General features: G+C 39.5%; 4 protein-coding genes across 10 annotated transcripts in view; 3 read left to right on the forward strand and 1 right to left on the reverse strand.

Moving 5' to 3' along the window:
• The first annotated feature begins 66 nt into the window (after positions 1-66).
• LOC128887314 (NKAP family protein CG6066) lies at positions 67-1,259 on the forward strand. The gene is made up of 4 exons (XM_054143074.1): positions 67-196; positions 330-414; positions 505-893; positions 987-1,259. Exons 1-4 carry the CDS (start codon positions 111-113, stop codon positions 1,162-1,164), a joined length of 738 nt encoding a protein of 245 aa, XP_053999049.1. The 5' UTR covers positions 67-110; the 3' UTR covers positions 1,165-1,259.
• A 133-nt stretch (positions 1,260-1,392) lies between these two features.
• On the reverse strand, positions 1,393-2,495 carry LOC128887315 (thiosulfate sulfurtransferase/rhodanese-like domain-containing protein 3). The gene is made up of 4 exons (XM_054143075.1): positions 2,203-2,495; positions 1,871-2,074; positions 1,630-1,792; positions 1,393-1,535 (listed from the first exon to the last, which is right to left on the reverse strand). The coding sequence occupies exons 1-4, from the start codon at positions 2,366-2,368 to the stop codon at positions 1,481-1,483; spliced, it is 588 nt and encodes a 195-aa protein (XP_053999050.1). The 5' UTR covers positions 2,369-2,495; the 3' UTR covers positions 1,393-1,480.
• A 372-nt stretch (positions 2,496-2,867) lies between these two features.
• LOC128887312 (angiomotin-like protein 1) lies at positions 2,868-11,033 on the forward strand. Of its 7 annotated transcripts, XM_054143069.1 has the most exons (14): positions 2,868-3,741; positions 4,070-4,300; positions 4,410-4,524; positions 4,614-4,795; positions 5,100-5,362; positions 5,415-5,610; positions 5,726-6,018; positions 6,106-6,506; positions 6,582-6,727; positions 6,804-7,129; positions 7,193-7,327; positions 7,505-7,686; positions 7,816-7,970; positions 9,236-11,033. In XM_054143069.1, the coding sequence occupies exons 3-14, from the start codon at positions 4,446-4,448 to the stop codon at positions 10,139-10,141; spliced, it is 3,264 nt and encodes a 1,087-aa protein (XP_053999044.1). In that variant the 5' UTR covers positions 2,868-3,741; positions 4,070-4,300; positions 4,410-4,445; the 3' UTR covers positions 10,142-11,033. The 7 variants fall into 7 exon arrangements, with proteins under 7 accessions (XP_053999044.1, XP_053999041.1, XP_053999047.1 ...); XM_054143066.1 differs by having other exon boundaries at positions 2,868-4,300; XM_054143072.1 differs by having other exon boundaries at positions 2,868-4,300; positions 5,729-6,018.
• A 2,820-nt stretch (positions 11,034-13,853) lies between these two features.
• Positions 13,854-23,595, forward strand: part of LOC128887317 (nephrin) — a 360,575-nt gene continuing 350,833 nt past the window's right edge. The window contains exons 1-3 of the mRNA XM_054143079.1: positions 13,854-13,880; positions 14,004-14,226; positions 14,443-16,431. Coding sequence (XP_053999054.1) covers positions 16,380-16,431 — 52 coding nt within the window. The 5' untranslated portion in view covers positions 13,854-13,880; positions 14,004-14,226; positions 14,443-16,379. The remainder of the gene's footprint in view (positions 13,881-14,003; positions 14,227-14,442; positions 16,432-23,595) is intronic.

The following is a 23,595-nucleotide window of genomic DNA, read 5'->3' on the forward strand; positions in this document are numbered from 1 at the left end:
CGTTTTCCCACCGATGGCACCCCTAGTACAAAATTTATATATATAGTTATACTATAGTTCACTTTCAAATTTGACGTAAATGTACATGTAAACAGGAGGAAGAAGTTGCAATGGACGCACGAAGAAGAGATAGGGAACAAATTGGGTTATGTGGTGTTGACAGAATTTGGGGCAAATCGCCAACACGGATCGAAGAGTAAGAAATTACAGTGTTTTTTCTTAGTTCCCATATTTTCGCAATCTAAATTATTGCATCTAACATTAATGTCAATGGTTTTAAATATATTATAATTATCTTTGTCAGTAGAATGTTCATATTGTTGTTGCAGTTCTGATGAAGATGAGGAGCTTCACAAATACAAGGACAGCATCATACTAAAAGATAGAAAAAGGAAACACGAAATGAAGAAGAAGGTACAAAAGCTTCATAAATTTGTAGAGAAACAATTTTCACCATTCTATGGTTTCCTCGTTTTGTTAAGTCTGTAGCTGTTTCTTTTTTAGAAAAGTAAAAAGATGAAGAAAGAGAAAAAATCCAAGAAGGAGAAAAAGAAAAAGCGTAAGAAGAAGAAGAAAAAATCAGACAGTAGTTCTGATAGTGATTCCGAAGAATTAGAATGGGTAGAAAAGAATGGATCTAACGATAAAGTAAAAGATAAGAAAGGATCTAGTTCAGATGACAGTGGTGATGAAAGTATACTAGGACCAGTTCAGAAACCACATGTCACATTATCAGCTAAAGACTTTGGTAAAGCACTTTTGCCAGGAGAAGGTGCTGCTATGGCTGCATATGTAGCAGAAGGTAAACGTATACCTAGAAGGGGTGAAATTGGTTTGACATCCGAAGAAATTGCTTCGTATGAATCTGTTGGCTATGTTATGAGTGGTAGCAGGTAATGTATTATACGGCCTATTATATGATTGAAAGTATTTAACATATTTATCGCATATATCATTAAACTATATTTATTTTTTGCTTTATACAGACATCGACGAATGGAAGCCGTCCGTATTCGTAAGGAGAATCAAATTTATTCCGCCGACGAGAAACGAGCATTGGCTATGTTTAGTAAAGAAGAACGGCAGAAACGAGAGAATCTTATTCTGGGGCAGTTCAGAGAAATGGTTAATCAGAAGTTAGCTCAGGAACAAAAGAATAAATGACGTAATTGTTTTATACGAAATGATAAGCTACCATTTTCATCAAATATGATATTGTACATAAAGATTTCGATTAAAATCACGAGCGATTAATTTCATTACCAATGAACGTTAATTGCGATATATGTATATATGTTTTTCGTTATCTGGTAATCTAATACTGTTTACTTGATATTATAATTATACAATTTGCTGTATACTTACCATTGAATAATATTAATACAACCGATGTTCATTTTGAACAATTTAAAACAATTTATTAGTAAATATGCCTAGATACATAAGAAACGATTATTATATACAAATCTAATATAAAAATCTATACCTTTTGATTACTCTCCCAATCTAACCATCCTCCGACATAATTGTATACACTGAAACATAAATAACGATGTTTGATTAGAGATATTGTAAAGCATATCTAAATAATCTATTAAGAGGCATGCAGATTTGAGGAAATTCAAGTACTTGTGATATCCAAGTCTTTGCATTTCTTCCTGTATCATTCCACTTCTTTTACCAGATCTGCAACTCAATATGACCCTTGTATCTTTTGATGGTTTTTCTTTATTGAATCTTTCCTTAAAGTCTTTTTCGGAAAGATTTAGCAACGCATTTGAAACATCTCCCACTGTAATAACACAATTTAATTTTTAATCGAATAGTACAGTTATATTCTAATAATAATTTCAAAATAAAATACTCGTACTCGGTATATGAATACTTCCTGGTAATTTTCCAGTTTCGTCAATTTCGCTTTGTTCTCTGACATCGATAATTAGTACATCATCGTCATTCTGAGCCTTTAAAATGTCTTTATAATAAACACTAAGTTCCTTCGTATCACCCTCGCACATGGTATTAGAATCACTTTTAAAATATGTTGAAGTTGAGAAGCACAAGGTTGATCGATCTAAAAATCCATAGTGTAATTATTAAATAACATGTGATGATAATAATATATTATTACTATTTCATTTTTTTGTTTATAAAGTACAGGTATGTCAAAACAACTGAAATGATTAACACTTGGACGATTACCGTGTACAGGAAATACTGTATGCGAAGTAATTTTTAACAATTTATCATACAAGAAGTTTTTTTGTATGATATATGGATCGTAGCGAAATGATCTGAAAGAAACGAAAGGTCTACAAAACTGTTTTATTTTGCTGTAAGTCATAATCAGTTCACGAGCACTGGACATTTCTGGTCCGTACACAATTATGCAATACGAATTGTGTGTAAATGGTCGCTGTTCAACATTTAAGTACCATATTACTACATGTGAAAGCGCTATAAGTTAAGCTATGTTTCGAACAGGGTGTTAAATTTACAAGTATTATCGTATTACTACATCGAATCTTTTAAACACCTACATCGCTATCGTATAGTCGCATTTTCCGATGATACGAGAAGCGAGATAACGATATCACTTCGTATCAATTTCTATTAACAATAATGATAGAGTATATCAATGAACGCAACATAAGAATTTATATTTTAGAATGAAAGCAAAGAGAATCGTTACACATTAATTTGCATTACATGCTCTCCTCTCTATTAATAGTAACGCTTATTTTCATTTATTTCGAAAGTAAGAATCGCAAAGTACCGAAACAAAAGCCTACAGAAACAAGCGAATAAACTTAGGATCGAGTCGTATCGTCGTAAGAACAATGAACTCGACATAAAATTCCTACCGAAAAGTAAAATGTGAAAACATTTGTTCGATTTGTACGAAAAAGGAGGACTCTTTATGACGATCGTAACGCGAGATAAAGAAAAAAAAGAAAAAAAAAAGAAGCGTACAGATGACATTCCTCGTGCATTGCTTTGCAGTGAATCATCTACGGACGAAGAAAAAAGTTGGGAAAGTTTCGAAGAGCCAGGAAGAGTGTATCCCGTTTTCGTATACGTCGCGCCCTGATGAGGAATGCGGGAACTAGTAATTTTTATTTCTCGTGCGTGGAGCAGTAAAGTGTACTAATTTATTGAAATAATTACGACACTCATCCCGTTTTTGCACCTTCGCACAATGTGAGTAATCAGAGAACAATCTTGTACGGCCATCTGTTTACGTTACGATAACGGCGGCATGTGAAAATCCTCCTTGGCTACGTATCGAGGATATTCTTTTGTTTATTTATGCAGTCCTTCAAGTTCAGAAAGCTGCAAAAATATCAACGATTGCGTGCAAATGCAGCGTTCCCAGGTTCGTAACGGGCATACACCGACGGATCGGGTTCACGATCACCTCGTATAGTTTCCCGCTGTGATGTTGTACATCCACGAAAAATTCAATATCTCCGGATTATCAACATTCCAGAGTGTTGACACCTCTGTCAGAGTGCTCTGCTTTACCATTACTAGAATATCACCGTCTCTTTCTCGATCGTTCACTCCGCATAATACCCTCTCAGTTTCTGATATCCGAATGCCGCGTAGTGTCAAATAAGAATTGCACGAGTAGGTTTACGTTCCCAGTGGTTTTTGGTGCTCGGAAATGTGAGAGTGAATGATCCACGAGCAATTACCCGTGATCAATTACTCGCGTTCGTCTTCTCTACGAGTTTCGAGGTGAAGTGAAATATTGGTTGAAGTTAGAGCTAGTTAAATCGGACATATATCACCTTTGAAAATCGAGCTGGACAATGTTTGAAAGAAAAGTATTTACGATACTGTTCACAAACAAATTCACGCCAACGTGAATGCGAGTAAAATGATATTTTTAATCCCAACGTGAAAACGTTAGAAGTAACATAGATTTATTGGAGTAGTTAACAAATGAGAAAAAAAGCTCATGGCTCTGAATCTTGGAGTATTTTACATACCTGAAATGTCTTTAATAAACTGCTTAAATGTATCTGTATGATTGATCAAATTATTCTGATCTATATTTACATAGTCCTCGAGAGTACGCAATCTAAAACTTTGGTATCTCTGGATTATCAACACACCAGAGTGTTGAGACCTATGTCAGAGTGCTGTCTCTTTCTTGATCTCAGAGTCTGTACAATTTTCTCTTGGGTTTTATTCTTGAATACCACTTAATGTTGGTAAGCTAAGTAATGTTTGAAATAAAAGTATTTGCAATGCTATTGCTTAAACAGTGAATGCCAATATGAGTATAAGTAAGGTACTTAATGTTCAAATATGAAAACATTAAGAATAATATATACTTGTAAGACAAGATAATTAAAAAGTGTTGAAAAAGTTAATCATGCAATTTAATACTGTATTTTCAGATAAAATACAGAAGGCATAAATGAAAAAATAAGAAAATGAGTTCTCTGCAACAAGGTAGCAGATTCTTGCCTTTTTCGAATAATAATATACAGAGGAAGCAATTATCGATGCAAGGTAGAGGAATATGAAAATCAAAATTGACATATGCAGCAAATGATTATGTATAGCTAACATTTTTCTTGACACATGTATGTATTTGATAGGTGGTCTTCCGCAAAGCTTAAGTGGTAGTGAAACCGATGTTTCAACATCAAATGAGAATCTATCCAATGAAGATCGATATGTAATAAGACATACTGCACGTCAAGAACCCCAAGGTCAAGAGAATCAGCAGCAAAGTCCATCCAGATCTTCCAGTCACAAAGAAAATATACCAAATATACAAGTAAATAGGAATGAATTTATTTCTGGTTATTTATATAACTACATGTTATATACTTTCAATTATTATAAAAGCATTAAGTGTATGTCTTAATAATTGCATGGTATTTAGCATCTCTTTTAATTTTCTAAAGTGGCAGTACTTTTTACATATCACACTATAATTTATAGCGCATCCTATTGTCCATGAAATAGGCGTGGATGTTGCCTAATGCCAAGTTACCTAGCTATGTTATTCTTACGTACCTCGAATTACAATCAGTATTATTAAGTATTACATAAGTGTAAACTGCTTTATTGCAATCCAGGGTAACCTACTCAACAGAAACAGTTTGAAGGACAGTTTGAATGGATCGAACAGAAACAGTCTGAAAGAGAATTTGAATGGCTCCAATCGAAATAGTCTGAAAGACAGCATTAATGGTTCTAATAGAAATAGTTTGAAGGATAACTTAAGTAATCGTACTAGTGTAGGTTCGAACAGGAGTAGTTTAGACGTGTCTACGAGCTCGTACAACACGCTCATCATACACAATGCTAACGATGATAGTTCATGGGTACCATCTGGAAGGTAATATAAATTTCTAAAAAAATAATTTTGATATTAATTACTTAACTCCTAGGTTGTCAGGTGTTGTAAGAGAGCATGGAGATATGGGTTACTTGTATTGCGATGGTGGCGGAAAAGGACATTCGAACAGTCCTACTATGCAGTCTTTATCGAATCTGTCTCACGAAGATCATGTTTACGAGCAACCTAGTAACGGAGGATGTCAAGAAATTACCGATATACCAGATGATTATTTAAGTCAATCGCAGGTGATTATTTAATTGACGTCGTAATACATGTAATAAACATGCGCATAGAATGTAAGTTATCGTAACGAGAGTAGTAAATAAAACTGATTTTCTATTTGCATATTATTACACCAAGCAGGTTTTAAAACATCTTGCAAAAGAAGTCAAGGTACCATCGTATAGTAAACTTGCGAACAATGGAGGAAATATCGATGTGAGAATGAGAGACAGCGATAGAGGAAAACAGAATGATAGCGAATCTGAAGACAGACCGCCACCTTCGTACATGTCCGTTTTACTACCACTGAAAAATAAATCGCGACTTGTTGGGCCAATGGAAAAGTTGACGTTATCAAGATCGCAGCCCGATTTGTCTAGAATTGGCAAGCCAGACATTGATAATTACAACTTGCGAACTACTTCTCCACGGTAATATAACAAAAGTTGTTAATAAAATTGTGTAACTTTTAACAAGCGTTTAGAATCGATACTATTTTATTGTATACATTTAAATAGCCCTCAAACGAAAGGGAGAGAAGAGACGGAATCCGCGGCAGCTGAAATATGGCCGCCGTCGGAAATGATTCAGATTGTTATTCAAGAAAACAGTGCCTTAAAACTAGAGTTGGAACGATGTTACAACAAAGTCGCGAAGTCTCAAAAATTGGAACAAGAAATTGCGAAAGTGCACAGGGCGCACGAAGAATTAGCAGCATCGTGCGAACGGAGGGAAAAGCTTGAACGAGCTGCAAGATTAAGGCTACAAAACGACTGCAGACGGTTAACCGAATTAAATCGTGCATTGAGAGATCAAATAGACTTACTGTCCGCACGCACCGATAGTCCGCCGATTGTGGAATCTATGAGAAAGGAGTTAACTCAACGCGAATTATTAATTGGACAATTGATCACACAAAGTATGCTTTACAACTCGTTAGATATTTAATGTACATTATATTTTATTAGTTTGTAATTATTAATGTTTACTTTAGATAAAGAATTAGCTGCAGCAAAAGAAAGACAAGAAATTGAATTGGCAGCGCAACGAGCAACGTTGCAGGAACAGCGTACACATATAGATATTTTAGATACTGCTCTCACTAACGCCCAAGGGAATGTCGTACGTCTCGAAGAAGAGGTAAATTGTTTAGTTTTTGATAAGATGCGCGATATTCGTAGAGTAATTGCTTACAAGCGCGTTTATTTTTTGATAGAGCCGGAAGAAACAAGTGTACGTAGAGAGAGTAGGCCAACTCCAGCGAGCTTTGTCTTCTCTTCAAGCGTCTAGCGATAGAAGAGAAGAAACAGAGCGACAGTTGAGAGGTCAATTAGAACGAGAGTTAAGGGAAGGTGGTGGCGGCGGTGTTAATGGTCATGAACAATCCTTCAATGGAGAAACGATCGCTGAGTTGAAACGACGCATACGCGAAAGAGACGAAAAAATTATGTCGCTCGAGGGTGACGTTACGAAGTGGGAGCAACGTTATCTCGAAGAAAGTGCATTAAGACAAGCTGCAATTGATGCAGCTAGTCTCCCCAAGTAAGTTTCGTCGCTTGAGTGAAAACATTAATTATTTGTAATATTTGCGTCTTTGATAATTAGGGACGCTAAAATAGCCGCGTTAGAAAAAACGAGTCAAGACGCCGAGAAGTTAATCGCGGAGGCACGTTCTGAAAAAATGAGACACATGGACGAAGTGCACGCTGCACAGAAGAAATTGGCCGATCTTGAATCTAGGTAATATATAATACATTTCTCTTATTTCGCATATTCTGTACCTGTCCCCCCCTTTTTTTTTTACTTTACCCCAATGTACTCCATCCCTTACTATTTCTTCGTTCGATTACAATGATTACGAATTATAATTATTCCGCGGCAAATCGACCTAATATCGATCAATCTTTCGTTGAACAGAATGAAAGATCTAGAGTCGAAACTAGCTGAAAGGGATGCAATGATCAGAGTCCTCCAGAAACACACGTACGATAAAGATAGCAGTAGCAGTAGCGGGGTTGGTAGCTACCCTGCCGCTCACTCATCTCATTCGAGTACGTCTGCGGATCATCATACTGCATTGACGAGCACACCAGAACTTGGTAAAAGTATTTCCATTAAAAATTGCTTGTATGATTCTGCTATACGTTCATTTATTTGTATGCCATTTATATTAAATTGATAGCGACCGCTAAAGCAGTTCCTAATCTTAAATTTTCCGTGTTTAAAAGTGAGCAGTGTACTGGGCGGGGGCAGTGGCTATGGAAGTACTGGCTCGTACGGTGTCACGGAAAGCTATAAGTACAGGAAACAAGGAAGTTTCGAGCAAACAAATAAAAGTCTCGACGATCAGTTAAAAGAGCTGGACTCCCAGCTGCTTAGTAAGGTATGCAAAGTACAAGTAAACGTATAATTTTCATGTTGTTGGTATCGGTTTTTTGAAATCGCAGCCGAGCAAAGAACAGTTGAAAATAGTAAATATGATTTTATTTATTATTGCCATTTCGATAATAAATAACGTATTATCTGCGCTCGATATAATATTTTTATTTTGCGAATTTTGTATTTTAAATTCTTTAGCATTTATTTCGTAGCTACAGCTGAATATGAAAATATTACCGATTGTGTAGTCAAAGGTATTCAAATGTTATGTTTGATTTAATTGTATGGTAAAGAATAGTTGGCGCGTGTCTTCTTTTTTTTTTATTGCATTCTATTATAAGGCTGTATCGACGACGCGTTAGAAAAAGTTCACGCGTAAGAAATACAATAATTAGCGAGTATTTTCCAGAATGAAAAATACATGAGCATAATTTTAATTATTAGTAGTTTAACAAACAAGCGATTCGATAAATTCAGTGAATATAAAAGATGAATATTTTTGATGCGCATCAACTATTCTTATATTGTGTTTACGATTGCCATTATTTGCATAACAATGTGTGCCTATTAATTCTTTATTTTTCAACAATTTTTGTATTGTTTTATTTTCTTTTATCAATGAACGGTGTACAAAGTAAGTTTTTTTTTTTTAATAAACCATCATGATTTTTCTACTAAAACAAATTCTTACGAGACTTACGTCAGCGTAAACTATATTTTCTGCGACAATGATATATAAAATGATCATGGTTGCTAATAAAAAGCGAATTTTGTATAAATTTAGGAGACAGTTTTTGTAGGTAATATGTAAAGAATGCACCCACCATTCATTTTTGTTCACAAACGCAGTAAACTTTTTTTTCACTAATACAAATCTTTGTGTGCCATTGATTTTTCGTTTTACAATTAACTAAGCAAGAATCGTGTGTAGCAACACATAGTTGGGTCGAAGAGAGAATCGACTTCCCATTTCGTATATCGATAGGGAGAATTCTTCGATTGTAAATAATATCGGTAAAGTAACAGTATGAGAGGAGCCATACTTGATTGTTGGGTCATATCCCATTAACCAAGTCGATTCTCTCTTCGGCTCGTCTGTAGATTAGACGAAGAACTCAACGTTTACCTTCCTCTCTTAAGCCAAACTAACCCAACCCATCCTGATCCCGAGTGATCCTAGAGTGTGCATGCGCTGTTGTGGCGAGCACTAACCCTGTTCCAGGTCCCGGATCTCCTCTCCAACGCAGGCGTTCTGTTCTCTTGTTTCAGCGGGCACTTTGCTGTTTTCCAGGATTCTCTAATCCAGGCACTGCGTCGCGAAAAGGAAAAATACCCAAGCCACTATTGGCGGGTGTAGATAGCACAGGTACCTCGAGCACCGCCTCGAGCAAGAGTCGTCTGTTGGACGACTCCGGGGGCGAGGTCTCGCCAGGTATAATGGAATTTGCGAGCGCGGCCTCGAGGCTGAAAGGCACTGTTTCGAGATTGTCGGATGGCAAGCCTGAAGACATGATGCTGCTGGAGAAACAAGGCAGAAGCTCGCAAAGACAAAGAATGCAGGAGGGCGAGACACGACGTGCCGGCAGCCTTCCTCCCAGCTCTCTACCACGGCCACCGAAGAGTTTGAAATCGACCAATTCGCGTTATTGTCGATTAAGCGACACGGAGACTCGCAAGAAGTCGGATCCAGGCCCGGCTCTGGATTCTTCAGCGAGCATGAAGGTAGTACGGGACGCGAGCAATTGCACGATCGAGTACGGTAGATTCGACACAAAGGCCCAGCGCAGAAAGAAATCGTCCGGCACGGAGCCACTGGTTCCTGTCAATTCATCGAAGAAACCGTCCTCCACGCTCGGTCACGAGTACGAGCGTCTCCAGGGCGAGAATCTTCGCAAGAAGCAGCCATCCATCTCGGAGGTGAAGCACAGGGAAACGCAGAGCCGCTCGTTGATACCGCCGCCGTCTCGTCGTATCGGGGAGTACGGTCGTCTCAGCGAAGGTACTCTGAGGAAGCAGACTGGTTCACGAGGACAGAGTACCGGTAGCACGGTGAGCAGCAAGAGCGGAGGACGCGATTCTGGTGGCACCGCCAGCAGCGAGGCGTCCACTTCGTCGTTGCCACCTTCCAAGGCGAGATCAATACCGCGCCCCAGTAATTATCGCATTCAGTTTTGATTTCCAACGCTTACAACGGATTTTTCCAGTCTATTGGATTCTTTCAAGGGATGTTCCTCCGGACTAAAGACGGAAACATTTATTAAATCGGTGATTCTTAACAATCGTGCCACAGCGCATCGGTCATTAAAGTAGAATAAATCCAGATAAACAGTAGTATATTACACTAGAGACTAGCATACTAGAATGTTTTGTCGAATTATATGGGATCTAGTTTCATGATCTATTAAACTGTGCCGTGAGCTTAGAAAGGTTAAGAACCACTGTATTTTCCAACGTATGTAAAATTACATTTTCACACGGAACGTGTTAAATATCGATACGACGCGAATTGCCTTATCAGTCTAGTTCCGTTTTCATTCAAAACTTTACAGGCTGTTCTCGAGGGTATCTCGAAGAAGAACAATTTGTACGTCGAATGCGAGCGTTAAACCGCGTGTAAAGTAAACTGGAATACAGATTGAAAACAGATACTGATCGCAAAAAAAAAAAAAAAGAAAATAAGGAAGACCAGATTCGAGAGCACCTATTTGCTTCGTTCTTCGGTAGTTCGATCGCACAGAGTCCTAAACGTGCGTATATGCGCGAGCAGTACGTAAACAGCCATAATAATGAAGCGCTAGTTCCCTTCGATACTGTTAAAAGAAGGTGAAGCCAATCGCACGATATAGCGAAGACGTGGTATATTGTTGCGTAGCGATAGTGCATGACCTAGTCATTACCAAAGTAACTTCTACTATGAAATGGAATTGATTTCCTCTTATTTCGTATGCACCGTGCCTACGCCTCAGAACTGCGGCCTTTTATCAGATGTATTCATCGCGGAAAAAAAAAAGAAACGAAAGATGTGCCTTGTAAGACTGCGTAAATGCTCGGTATAACTATAGGATAAGAGAGTACGTTCAGTAACTATCGAATTGGAAGGACGAGTGTTCTTCAGCCAAACGTCAACGCGTGGATGCCGTAGTAGGAATAAACTCGATTGGTCACTCGAGGTCATCGAGGGGATTACTCCCACCACACTGTTTTACTACTTTACCGCTCCATCTGTTGTCACTTCGCGCAAATTTGCAGGTATCCTAAGTAAAAAGAGTATAATCGGTGAACTACTCGAAGGAGACTCGACATTTTCGAGGGTACAAACCGTCAAATAAGTTTTTTGACACTCGTCGCAGCAGTGTTTTCCAAAGTAGGAGTGCGCGATCCGTAGGGGTGCGCCTGACAATTCACGGGAGGGAAGGGGAGGGGGGGATGCGAGAGAAAATTGTTCGTGTAGAAAAAATGTGAATTATTTAAACGTCTCTTCTTATTAATACATTCATCATCGGAGTTTAACAACTGTAGGAGTATATTTTTCTTGTAACATTTTAAATATACCACTTATCTCATTTAATAAACGCCCCTGTTTCTGAACTTTAGCTCAAGAAAATTATGCAAACACGTTACTTGCATTTTTTTGTGACTTTCTATTTTGTATCACGTTATTTGTATTATATAGTGTTAGTAAATATCATTTATTTATTTGTCCGAGAGCTTTGCGAGCATTTGAATTTCAAAAAATTCCGTACGTTATACGATAAAGGATTACGTTAAAGAATAATAATAATAATAATAATATTATTCGGTGTTTGAGCGTTCAAACAATGTTGGAGCCGAAATCACTGACGCCAGAATACCGCCATTATGTTTGTTCACGTATAATGTATACATAAAAAAAATTTCATTTTGAAGCTTATCGTATGTTTTATTCATAATACAAAATTAATTGCGATCGAGTCTACGGTATTTTTATAAAAAAAATTCGTAAATATACCCAGCCTCCATTTTGTCGCCGTCAAGGTGACGTAGACTTTAAAAATAACGCTGCAGTAATGGAAATCTTAACGTCATGCATATGTATGATATAGGAGCTCTATGCGTTAACCCCTTCGTGCTCACAATATCGTTTTTTTTGGGGTGGGGGGGGGGAAGAGGGAGGGATTATTCTTTAAAGGTAACGCACCATTTGTAACTATATTCGATGCGACTTTTAATAAAAATTATAGTAAAAAAGGATTGTATCGGTGCATTAGAAAGAAAAAAAGTGTTTGTTCCGTATAGGTTCCGGCACGAAGGGATTGAAACGGTCCAATGTACGGAAATTCAACTGCCCACTGAAGAATACCGAAAGATTAACCATGCCGTATTGGGTGCATTCAGCATGAGAATTATTCAGTCAATTAATTCAGAGAATTAATCATTCAATAATGAGAAACTATCTAATGATTCTCTTGGATTCATCGTTTCGAATAGACTAATCAAAGCAGAGAATCCAAGAGAATCGTTCAACAGTTGTCTCTGCTGAATGCACCTATTCTAGCTTGTGGCGACATCTGCCGGAGTCGTCCTAAAATACCATCGAATCGATTTCTTTTACAAATGCCATCGATCTACCGGTCACTTTACTTTTATCGTCTTTACGTCGAAGTATAAGCGCGGTAAGATCGCGAAGCACATTTACGCGACACAATTTATCGAAACATGTGATTCTCGCGTGGCATCATTGGGAACGCGTTACGAAAAATAGAGGTTATGGGTACGGTTGCGGGGAAAAAGATAAATATAAAGAGTGACAAGAAAAAGATAAATAGCTTTAGGTAGTTTGGTAGTCCGTGATGTCATTCACGGTTGAACAGGTGGCCTTGAGCAGACAGTTGAATTTACGTTTACCATAGTGTCCAGAAAGTATACAGAAATCGTCCCCGGGGGACTTGACTCTCGACATTCAAGTGCGCTATCGTTTTTCTCCCTAACTGTATGCACAGCAAGCATAGCCTCGCTATGTTTCTTCCAACCGAGTGTACGGGCTCCTTGTATTCCAAACAAAGAGGTAAGACAATGTGGGAAGCTGAAATTTATGCGTCTCCAAGGCTAATACTCCATTTACTAGCACGCGTGCTATGTCACCACGTCACAGTGGCTTTCAGCTCGTACATATACACATAAGATTGTATTGTATTGTGTTTGTACGTATTATAACAAATTTGCCAACGTTGGTGTAGAACTTCTCTGTTATTAGTCTGGAATGTATCGATTTTTTTCTTAACCGTAAACTTTTAACTACAGAGGAAAGTTTCGTTCAATTTTCTTTTTTTATAGAAAAGAATTTATGTAAAGTTTGTTTAACATTGAATATATTTTAGGTACGTTTGGAAACGATAACCAGAGCGAAAACTTGCCTCGTATTAAGAGCGGTACGACTGTTAACGTATCAGTATCTGCCACTGTAGTCGAGACGGAACCAATTGGCCTGCCAAGGTCATCGAGGCGTTATCCACACCCACGTCGTTTGACTACAGCGCCCTGATATCTCTTGTCTCCTACCTTGGCGTTCGCTGCAACCGTCCCCCCCCCCCCACTCCCCTTATACACCCTCCCTCCCCCACCTCTTCGTAGCTTACATCAAAGTCACCAACGATGTTTTTATCGACACTATTCCACCGACATCGACTTTGACCGACGTTGTGTGCTCATCGATTTCACATTTATTGACTTGTACGTACCGATGATGCATTAGACCGAGTCTCAAATTTCCCGACAAAGACCAGACACTCTCTCTCTCTCTCTCTCCATGCTATCATAAAACAAAAGATATGCGAAATCAATGCTCGTCGAGTTCTGCGTCTGGTATGCCAAAATTTAGAAGAAAAAAAAAAATGAGAATTTTCGAGAATTTTCGTCAGTCTATAGTTGATATAGTGTATTATTTAATCTCTTCTGCCTGAAGATCATCATTTCTGAAATACTTCGAACCTTATGGAATGGAAATATTCTGCATGCATTATATACATAATTTCGTATAACGATGCAACGTTTATCACAGATAATTATGCGAGGGCTTGTACTCTCCAAACTGTAACGCACACTGGATTGCCAAGTGCGTCAAGTATGAAAAAACGACGAATGTCCATGTTCGACGCGTAACCCCTAAGGCGCGATTGGGATTGGGACCATGTATATTCTGTACGGAAAGAATTATAATACGATTAATTATAGTGTATTAAATATTTGGTTTTAATTTTCAAAAATAATGGAAGCGACAAATGGTGCGTATTCTTTTACGAATAAATTAAAAGTATTGGAAAATTTTGTAGGTAATTTACCGTAAATCATTCATGTATAATGTGTACTTATAAAACATGATATATTTTAAACACGCTGGCACGCTGGCGAATCGTTTACGGTAGATTAGCTATCAAATGGCCCAACATTATTACTTTTTAATAACAGATTACGTTTATCTATTATTTTTCACTGTAAAGGTACAGAACGAATTTCTACGCCTAAATACACGTACAGCTTCGTTATCACGGAGATGAGGCTGAGACAACTTGGAGGCTGGTAATTTAACGTAACGAAATGTGGAATAAATATAATTTATGTTTTAAAGACGGAGTATTAATTTCTGTGATTATTTTTTCTGTGTAGAATCGAGCACGCCTAATTTTCACGAGGTTTTCCGTTGATTTTCCGCAACTGCGTTGTTCTTCTCATTCTCATCGTGTCAAGTGCTTTGCGTGCGCAGTGCGCTCACCATCCGTAGGGGTTGGGAGGTGCAGTCGGATGCTGGTCGTCCGTACGGCTCGTGCCACTTCGGCTCCCCTCGGCAATCTCCGTGGATCTCTGCGGGGGCATAGGCCTCCTTCCCTTCCGAGCAATTCCACAGTGTTCACACTCCCGCGTAGGTGTGCGGCGGTACATGCGAATTTTATTTCTTCGTCGCGCGATCCAGTGACGGGTACGTGTTCGTAACAGTCTCTTTCGAATTACAAGTGATACGCGAATCGCACGCTGCCTCTGTCAGGATACCAGTGAAAAGGCACGCATGGCAAACGACTGCGCGGTCGTTGGAAAATTGACATCGGTGAAAACGGAGCGAGGAGAAGAATTTGGAGCGCGCATGGGAAAACCGGCGAAGAAGAGGGATGATAGTCGGCGTTCAGAAACGAACGACAGTGAACGCGAGATAAAATCGACGTGATAATCTGTTGTGGACATCGAGTGAGATCGCCTGCTTTGGATAGCGAACGAGTCGAAGAGCAGTGATATCGAGTTCTTTGACAGTCTCTCACCTGTTACAACCGGACTCGCGGATACAGTGTCAGGCCTAACATCCACGCGTTGGATAGATCCGTCGAACGCGTCGATCGCGAACCTGTGTCTTGAATCACATCTCGCGTTTGGATAAGAGTACGTCGTGCGTCAGCACCAACTGAAAAGCGTGCCGGGAAAAACGCGATGCACCGGCGGAGTTGGATAAAATTCACGTTTGAATAAATAATTCGTATAATCGAAGTATAAAATGACAATTATATTTCGCGTCGAGTAAATCGCTACGTAGAGACGCGAGTTATCGAAGTGCGCGAATATACCAACGGAACCCTCCAAACCCCGCGGTTTTCTTTGGACGCGAAAGATGGGAGAAACTCTCTAGATAGAAATTTCGGATGACAAGTCTCTAAATAAGTGGAACAGGAATAATGGTTTGAATAAATGGAATGAAACATTTCGCGATGAACGAGTGAATCGGTTATCCGTACGTGTAACGTCGTAATTTTGTTTCCGTGGAACTTTGTTTGATTTATCGTTTCGGTTTTTCAGCGCGAGTCAAGACGGTATCTCGATCGAGGTTGCCGATCGAACGTACGAATAATCGCAACGCTGTGATTCTATCGGTGTAGTCGATAGCGAGAAACGCGAGGATTATCGGAGGAACGTGTGCCGTGGAAAAGACCGTGGATCGAGTTTTAACGAAAGATACTCGTGGACGACGATCCCTCGCGGCGGGGCTTGTTACACTTTTGCGATGAATGCTCGAGAGCGGAGTGGCTAAGAGCATTTCGAGTGAAATCACTGGTGAAACGTTCGAAGTGGGTATGTACTTTGTGGAAAGTACTTCTTCAATGGCGACGATAAAGGTTAACGGTTAAAACGTGAAATCGATTTCCGTTGAAATCTGGTTTTCGCTGTTGGACACTTTTTAATGCCTATAAGTGACACGTTACGTATAGAGAGCTCTGCGGACTGTCAAGCGATAGCAGTTATTTTTTGTTCTCTCTTGCGAACGAAAATACGTTCGGTTGTATGCAAGTGACCCCTAGTGTTTACATACGTTCTATCGTGTACGGAGTGTTCATCTATGTTCCTGTAGCGGACTATCGAGCTGACCACGAAGGACTACGGAACGAAACCATCCACGATGAGGCTGATCCTGTTTCTCGCCGTTTTTTCCGCGACGACCCTCGTAAAAGGTAAGTGCCCGATGTTGGCAGTAATTTTCAATTCTCGATATAATCGTCAGCATGCGTACCGCGAAATTTCAAATCAAATTGCAACTGTACAAATTGTAACTGCAGTTTAAAAATATATGTTATATCGTATTACAACTTTTCTCAACCAGATTTCCGTTACGATACATCTATATAGATACAAGTCTCGATCTGATGGCCGTTACATTTTATCCGTATATACGAAGTTTAGTAGCGAACATATTTTTCTTATTGTCGTTGTTCTAACAGGCTACGCGTATACTTGATAATTATCAGGTGTGGAAATCAATGTTAAGTACCGACCTTCGTAGTATCGTAACCCAACATAAACAAACAAAATAAACAATTGTATGATTTCTGTTTACAATGAAGTTTACCATTAAAGGCACGCAAGTAATTTCTACACCTAATATAATCAAAAGGTTATCTAGCGTAGGGGCCCCTTACGCACCTGTTATCCCCTCCACGCGTCGCAGCGAGGCATCTGCGCCGTCGCAGAACTTAATTCTACGAAGGCCATCATGACAGGGTACCAGTAGCAGGTAGCAGATGCCACGCGCGACGTACTCGGTACATTATACTAACAGCAGAAGGGTAGTGGGGGGGGATTACTCTGTCTCTTGAGAAACAACCGCGTCTATGTAACTAATTAAACCGAAGGGAACCTCGATTTTCGATCGAGACGTTTACTAACGCTAAAACCGGTCGATTTCATCTACGCAATCGAAACATAATAAAGAAAATACAACGGGGAATTGGATCGTCGGAGAATCGCGCGAAATCATCGTCCAATCGTTCAGCTAACCAATCGCTCGGTAAATGGAACCGTGATCCTATCCAAAGCAAACGTGGTCCGGATTTCTCGTGCTTTTTTTCACCATTGTATTTTTTCACCGTTGTTTGCATATATTATACGACGACCTATTTCGTTGATTATCGCACGACACGCGTTATCGATACCAGGGAAATTCAGTCGGTCGGAAACAAATAACACGTCCACGCGATTCGTCGCGTTCTATTCGGCGTGTTCCTTGGCTGGGGAATATTCAATCGTTTCAGGGTTTTTCTTTTCGATAAAGTCGAATCAGGCTCTAGTGCAAATAGATATAACGCCAAGAATATTATAAAAATTTGTATACGGGCTAGATTTCATCCCGAAAACACCCACAGAAATTTTGGGAAGGCTAGGGTACCTAAAAGCTACGAAATAAATGTTTCAATTGTTTACTTTTGAACGTGGGCTCTTATGGGAAAATGTGTTTTCAACACACTCAATTACGTGCTGCGAAGTAATTGACATCGAGATCGGATCGAAAATTGTATGCGTAATAGAAAAATATCTAAAGAACATGTATTGATTTACGAAATACTCCGCGGGTACTTGTAGTATTAATAATAAATTAAAGAATACTACGATAATGCGTAGTAAACAGTACTGTAGTTTGTCTGTAAATAATTGATTTATATTACTTGATACAATATAAATATAATAGATATAATAACGACTAAAAATCAATGTTTAACGTAATTTTTTTTTATTTTGATATAAAATTACGAACAATTGTAATATTTTAAATACTATGCCAGATGTACTACTACGTGAATCAAGCGACAATAGTAACTCTATTTTGACTTACAGCGGAACTGTAGACTCTACAGTGTCGAGCCTCCTTAATCAAATATTTGGGAAGTAGTTCGCGCAGTAGATATAGCATTCTATAGTATAACTAAGGAGATTACGCCGTCACCAATCAGACCAGCTTGCGAACTTCTCGTCTCCGCATAGTAGTCTTTCCTCGCGATCCAGATAGGGCAAACCCTAATTCCATCCGCGGCTATTGCATAAAATAGTAATCGCGTAGTTGTCCGAGGGTTAGGAAAAGTCCGTAGGAAAAGTTTCGTTCGCAGCTCGAGCGTCGAACGCGATGGTTTTAATCGAGTTTCAGAGTCGTAATATGCTTAACGAATTCTACCAATTTTTTTTTTCCCCTCCCCGAAGGTCCGGAGGGAAATGGCGTCGCGCATCTTCGCTCAGGGGAGAGAACGAATTCCCGTTCGAAGTTCCCTGGCTGCGCAGAGACGTATGCAATTCAGAAATGAGATTTTGACTTCGTTTCTTCTTTTTTTCGACGGCTCGTTCCACGATTCTTGCAATTCCCCCGGCTCCTCGGGACGACGAGTTAACGCAGACATCCACGATTTCTGATCAAACTCAGACTCCGCGTTAATCATGGTTGCGACGAAGCGCGAAAATGGTCGTCCGTGAAACGGGGAACCAGATATCGTGGAATCCTTCGGTGTTCTTTGGGAAACAGAGTTAATGAACGGTGAGTATCTTGCCAGTATATACGTTGAAAGCGTATAGATCGCTGATCTATCGGATCAAAGAGTATATACATTTCTCCCCTTAATGTAACGTTTAATAAACTATCGTAAAATAGCAATTTTCTATTTCGCGCAAAATAATTACATACCAGATTTGCTCGCATTTGTTAAGATAATTCTTTTTCTTCCTCGGAAGCATATTTATGGCGCTCTATCATCGATAAATTACGAGCGATGATAGATATTAAATCGAGGAAGAAATTGCCAGACTTCCTGCTCTTTCGTATCACTGTGTTTAGAGTAATTAACATAGCGGTAATCGTGGATAGTTTAGCTCGTAACGGTACCAAGCACTCGACTCGCGAGACGAAATAGATCGCGATCGAAATCGACCGATAGCAATTTTCGAATTTAAACGCATCTTCGAGTTCGATGAAATACTAAATGAGCTAGACGGGGGCCCAATAGATGAGAATTAAGAGATACTGCAAACAGTATTAAAACAATGCAGGTGTCGTGTAAGACGATAATAAAAACAATGAAAATAAACTAGTAATAAGTAAGTAGAAGTGCAATAACTTTGTAGAATAAGTTACGCACTCTAAATAAATGAATGATGAAATACTTCATTATGGATGTTATGCATACGTAATAGGGAGCGTTTAATTTCGGGATTGTCGTCGTACGGATTCCTCTCTGCGTTTATATTTTAAACGAAACACGTTATCTTCGCGCTTCTTTGGATATTTCGCGGGTTATGTACGAGTACAAACGAGACACGGGGTATCGCGGAAACGAAAGTCCGCGCGCAACATTTCTTGTCGTTGATATTCCCGTCGAGGTCTCGAGCACTATTAAAAAGAAGTTATGCGACCGTACTTACGTATGTACGTACACGTTTTCCTTTCACCGTGGTCGAAAAATGGGAGTCTGATCGCTCGAGAAAATATCGAAGAAAGAAAAAACAAAGCCGCGTATTGTCCGCGCACGTGCACACACATACACGCACGCTTACACGTATGGAACGGCGGTTGGCAGCGAAGAATGTTAATTACAAAGCGGTTGCATTTTATACATAATTACGGAGCCACGAAACATCCGCTGCCGTTTCGCGCCTCTTCATCGACTTTGCCGGCGGGAAAAGGTGCAACTTTTGGTTTTGTCGCGTGTTACAACCGCGTAGTATTAGAGTTAATATCTAAAACTCGGGAAGAAAGAGCGCAAGAAATTCTCTTTAATCCTTTGATGTATAAGGATTATTTGATCGTTAAGCGAAAAAGATTTTCTCTTAGTTTACATAGTTTCGGTTTAAACGAACAAATTGCACACGATTTCATTTACAATCAGTTTCGCAATTCTCGTATCGTTCCCGTTGGCCGGTTTCGCGCCGTACGAATTTAAAACAAAATTACTTTAGAAATAGAGAGAAAAGCTGGCGAAGATGTCCGAGTTAAATTATTATTCGGCCGTGGAACGGCGTACAGTTCAAGACTCGAGGTAGAAATTCATTTTGATACGAATCCTTTTTCTTTTTCTTTCTTTTTTCACCCCGTTTTTTGGCCCGTGTGTTTAAGAGAAACATAATTACGGAACGGCTTTATCTCTTGTTACGTTTGCCTTGCCTCTGGCGTTGAAGCTTGGAAAAATTCGCAGTTAATTTACGAAAGTGCGCCGTGTTAATGGTCCCGTTATTCTATGAAGAACTGTCGGAAGGATCGTTAAATTGTTGGCGAAATTTTTCAGGATGTCGCTAATTTTGATTCCTTTCGCTTTGCAATCGGTATACCTATATACGTGTCGTCATTTATAACATTAAATTACCGAATACTTTTCGATCGAAGAAAATGCAATGTATATTATCGGTAACATTGCGTTCTGAAATTTCTGAGTTTCCATCGGGTCGATGTCGATTTATAAAATGGCGCAATTTACAAAGTTTACAACGTAAATTTGTACGATTCGGAACGAGAGACTCGCTCTGTTTATTCGCTGGTCATTCAAGATGGCACCTCGTCTGTAACGTCATACCGCGGGAATGTATTTTTTTTTCTCCGGGTGTAAAAGAATTTATCAGCCCTGAAATGTACAGAAATTACGAGGAAATAATTCGTTACCTACATTTCCGCGTATTCGTGATAATTACAGTAGGCGACACGCCCGTCGTATTACGAAGTTTTGGACGTGAAACAGCCGTAACAAGAGTGGGCCGCATGTTTCATTAAAAAAAACTGTCCCGGCGAAGTATTCTCCTCTCAATGTCAGTACCTCGGTACTTTCATACGGAGGATGACGAGAAGAATAGATTTATGTAAATAGAAATATGTGGTTCCCATTTGAAAAGGAGATGCAATTGCATCTCGCAAGTGCATCGTTGCAGGGAAAAAAAAGTGAAGTCGTACGAAGTTATGGTTCCTTAAAGCATTCAACCTTTTCGTCTGCCGTCTTCCTGTGTCTGCCACCAGAAAAGAAATATTACGTGTTCCAGTTTCTGGAATTGCTTTCCATTCTAAAGAAGCGTGGGTGGACGGTAAAGCTACTTTGGGCGGTTTCGTTGGTATTCGGAGCGATGAAAAAAAAAAGAACGGTTGCCGAAGACGCAATTAATTTCGACACCGATTCAATTTATTCGACTAATTTTCATATCGTTATTACATTGTTTGGTAGCTTATATCTTTTATATAATTTTACTAAGAATCGAGATAGAGAACTTATATTTTTAGGGAATTGGTTTTTAGTTACTTGAAAGCATTGGAGGCCCCTGCGAGCGATGTAATTCGAAAGTCACTCTGTTGGACGATGCGTAAGTACGCGATCCAGATCGCGTCGAAAAAAAAGCGAACGCGCGAATCGATAAGATTCGCGGGTAGGGAGAATTTACACGGTGTGCGGGATTGGTCGAAACCTAGGATTCTGTTTGCGGATGATTTCTGCACGGTGAAACTGAGATTGTCTACTTTGCGCGGACTACCAGCTCGAACGAGTTCCTACGGTTGTCGATTTAACCTAACCGACCTCCTGTTACATATGGATACACGAATAGTTGCGATAACCTCGTCCAATAGTTATGGAAATTCGTATTAATTCCGCGACGGTAGTAACACACGAGCCAAAACGGGCTCCGTTGGGAACGAGAATCGATTCCGTGAACCATCGCGACTCTTATTTGTTCCGCAACCTTTGCGTTGGACAAAAGAAAAGTTTCTATTTTCTATGTATCGGGGGCAGAAATTAATACTATCCTTCTAATAAAATATTGATAAATAAAGAGACCGTTCCGTTCGAGCTAGAGTAGACCGTTACGGTTTAAAGTTATCCGTCGATTTTTGCTCGCAGTTTATTACGGTTAAAAAATTCACGGCCGACGAAAAATGAAATTAAAATGGATATTCTCGTGGTGCGCTATTTCCAACGGCTCCACTTTCTCCAGGAACCGCATATCTAATATCACGCTCGCGCGTAGATTTTTATTTCCGAAAGTACAACAAAAGAAGCTTCGTGAAATATTAGTACGTCTCCAAAAAGGAGCAAAAGCGCATCGAAACACGCAAGCGCGTTCGCGGTAGATTCACCGAAAATGCAATATTTCTCACGAATTTTCGCCAACGTGAACTTACGGGACATGTTTCAGTTTTCACTATAAATGTGGCGGAGCTAAATTGGCTAGCATTTTTCTCCGAACCGAATTAACTTGCGAATCAGACGTTGCACATTTTTCCTCCTCTTGTATTATCATTTCCATCCGTTTTAATTTACTTAATCGAACATTTGGTGTATTTTAGTAATATACTACGTGCAATAACTTGAATTTCTTATTTTTTCTGACAGCGAATAATATTATACCTTCGACTGCACAACAGGATTAGAAATCGCTTCGGATTCGAATCATCGAAAGAAAACGCTCGCCGATATCGTAACAACGAACAAACATTCGAGATTCGTTTATATTTAAATCTGTTACGCGTAAAACGGACGCGCGAGTATCGAGAAAATTAAGGAAAATTAGCGAGATAATATTTTCAGCCGGTATTCGATTTGCACGGCGGGTGCAGCGAACGATAAAGTTCCGAAGCGAAGGTTACGCCGCGTATGAAAATAAATGGAAAAGGCGGGATAAATTTTTTACGCGGCCGCGTCCGTTTTCAGGAAAATTGATTTCGAAGTTATGCGGTTTTTCTCGAAAGCTCGTGCATCACGGATAACTATAAAAGCTCAGCGAAGTAGGATATGAAACTTTTCCATATTCCCCTTTCGCGCTCTTGACTCCCGGCCAACAGATTTTCATTTCTTTAAGCAATTGGGTCGTTGTTCGCGAAATAAATTGCTCCGAAACGGTCGACTTGTAAAAAGGTTATTGAAAGTGTTCTCCTACGTTTGGCCCGTCCGATACTGATGGAATTACGGTAACGAAGCTAGGCCCTGGGAGAAAAATGGGAGAAAACAAGTCACATGGCAAATGTTTCGATTAAATAAATGGAGCCTTGAAAAAAGTTACACCCTCCTGAAGTTCGATTGGTAAAACGAGATTTCGTGCGCACGAACCTAGTAGTCGGGGCTTTTAAAATATTGGATGTCTCGTTCGGAATGGGTCCTTCAATTATTTTTAGTAGTTTGTTTATCGTCGGGATTGGTGGACACGATTCCGGCCGATGGGTAGGTACTCTTTACTACTGATCGGGAATTTATGCGATACACGCTTTAATTTGCACGAAGTAATCTTCGAGGTACGTTCGCGATCCAATAAGGAGGGTGGAGCGAGGAAAAAGAAAGTTTCCCTCCTCGGCATCCATTCTGGCTCGCGCGGAACGTGAAACCAGCGGGGTC

The sequence above is a fragment of the Hylaeus anthracinus genome, unplaced genomic scaffold (assembly GCF_026225885.1).
Source record: "Hylaeus anthracinus isolate JK02 unplaced genomic scaffold, UHH_iyHylAnth1.0_haploid 11985, whole genome shotgun sequence".
NCBI classification, from domain to species: domain Eukaryota; kingdom Metazoa; phylum Arthropoda; class Insecta; order Hymenoptera; family Colletidae; genus Hylaeus; species Hylaeus anthracinus.

What these genes read in the sequence shown, in the direction of transcription:
- LOC128887314 (XM_054143074.1), top strand. Translation starts at nt 111, where the DNA reads ATGGACGCACGAAGAAGAGATAGGGAACAAATTGGGTTATGTGGTGTT. An exon ending in TCGCCAACACGGATCGAAGA is followed by an intron (nt 197 to 329) that starts GTAAGAAATTAC and finishes TTGTTGTTGCAG; the next exon opens with TTCTGATGAAGATGAGGAGC. An exon ending in AACACGAAATGAAGAAGAAG is followed by an intron (nt 415 to 504) that starts GTACAAAAGCTT and finishes TTTCTTTTTTAG; the next exon opens with AAAAGTAAAAAGATGAAGAA.
- LOC128887315 (XM_054143075.1), bottom strand. Translation starts at nt 2,368, where the DNA reads ATGTCCAGTGCTCGTGAACTGATTATGACTTACAGCAAAATAAAACAG. An exon ending in TACAGTATTTCCTGTACACG is followed by an intron (nt 2,075 to 2,202) that starts GTAATCGTCCAA and finishes ATGGATTTTTAG; the next exon opens with ATCGATCAACCTTGTGCTTC. An exon ending in CAAAGACTTGGATATCACAA is followed by an intron (nt 1,536 to 1,629) that starts GTACTTGAATTT and finishes TTTATGTTTCAG; the next exon opens with TGTATACAATTATGTCGGAG.
- LOC128887312 (XM_054143066.1), top strand. Translation starts at nt 4,446, where the DNA reads ATGAGTTCTCTGCAACAAGGTAGCAGATTCTTGCCTTTTTCGAATAAT. An exon ending in GAAGCAATTATCGATGCAAG is followed by an intron (nt 4,525 to 4,613) that starts GTAGAGGAATAT and finishes TGTATTTGATAG; the next exon opens with GTGGTCTTCCGCAAAGCTTA. An exon ending in TCGTACGTCTCGAAGAAGAG is followed by an intron (nt 6,728 to 6,803) that starts GTAAATTGTTTA and finishes ATTTTTTGATAG; the next exon opens with AGCCGGAAGAAACAAGTGTA.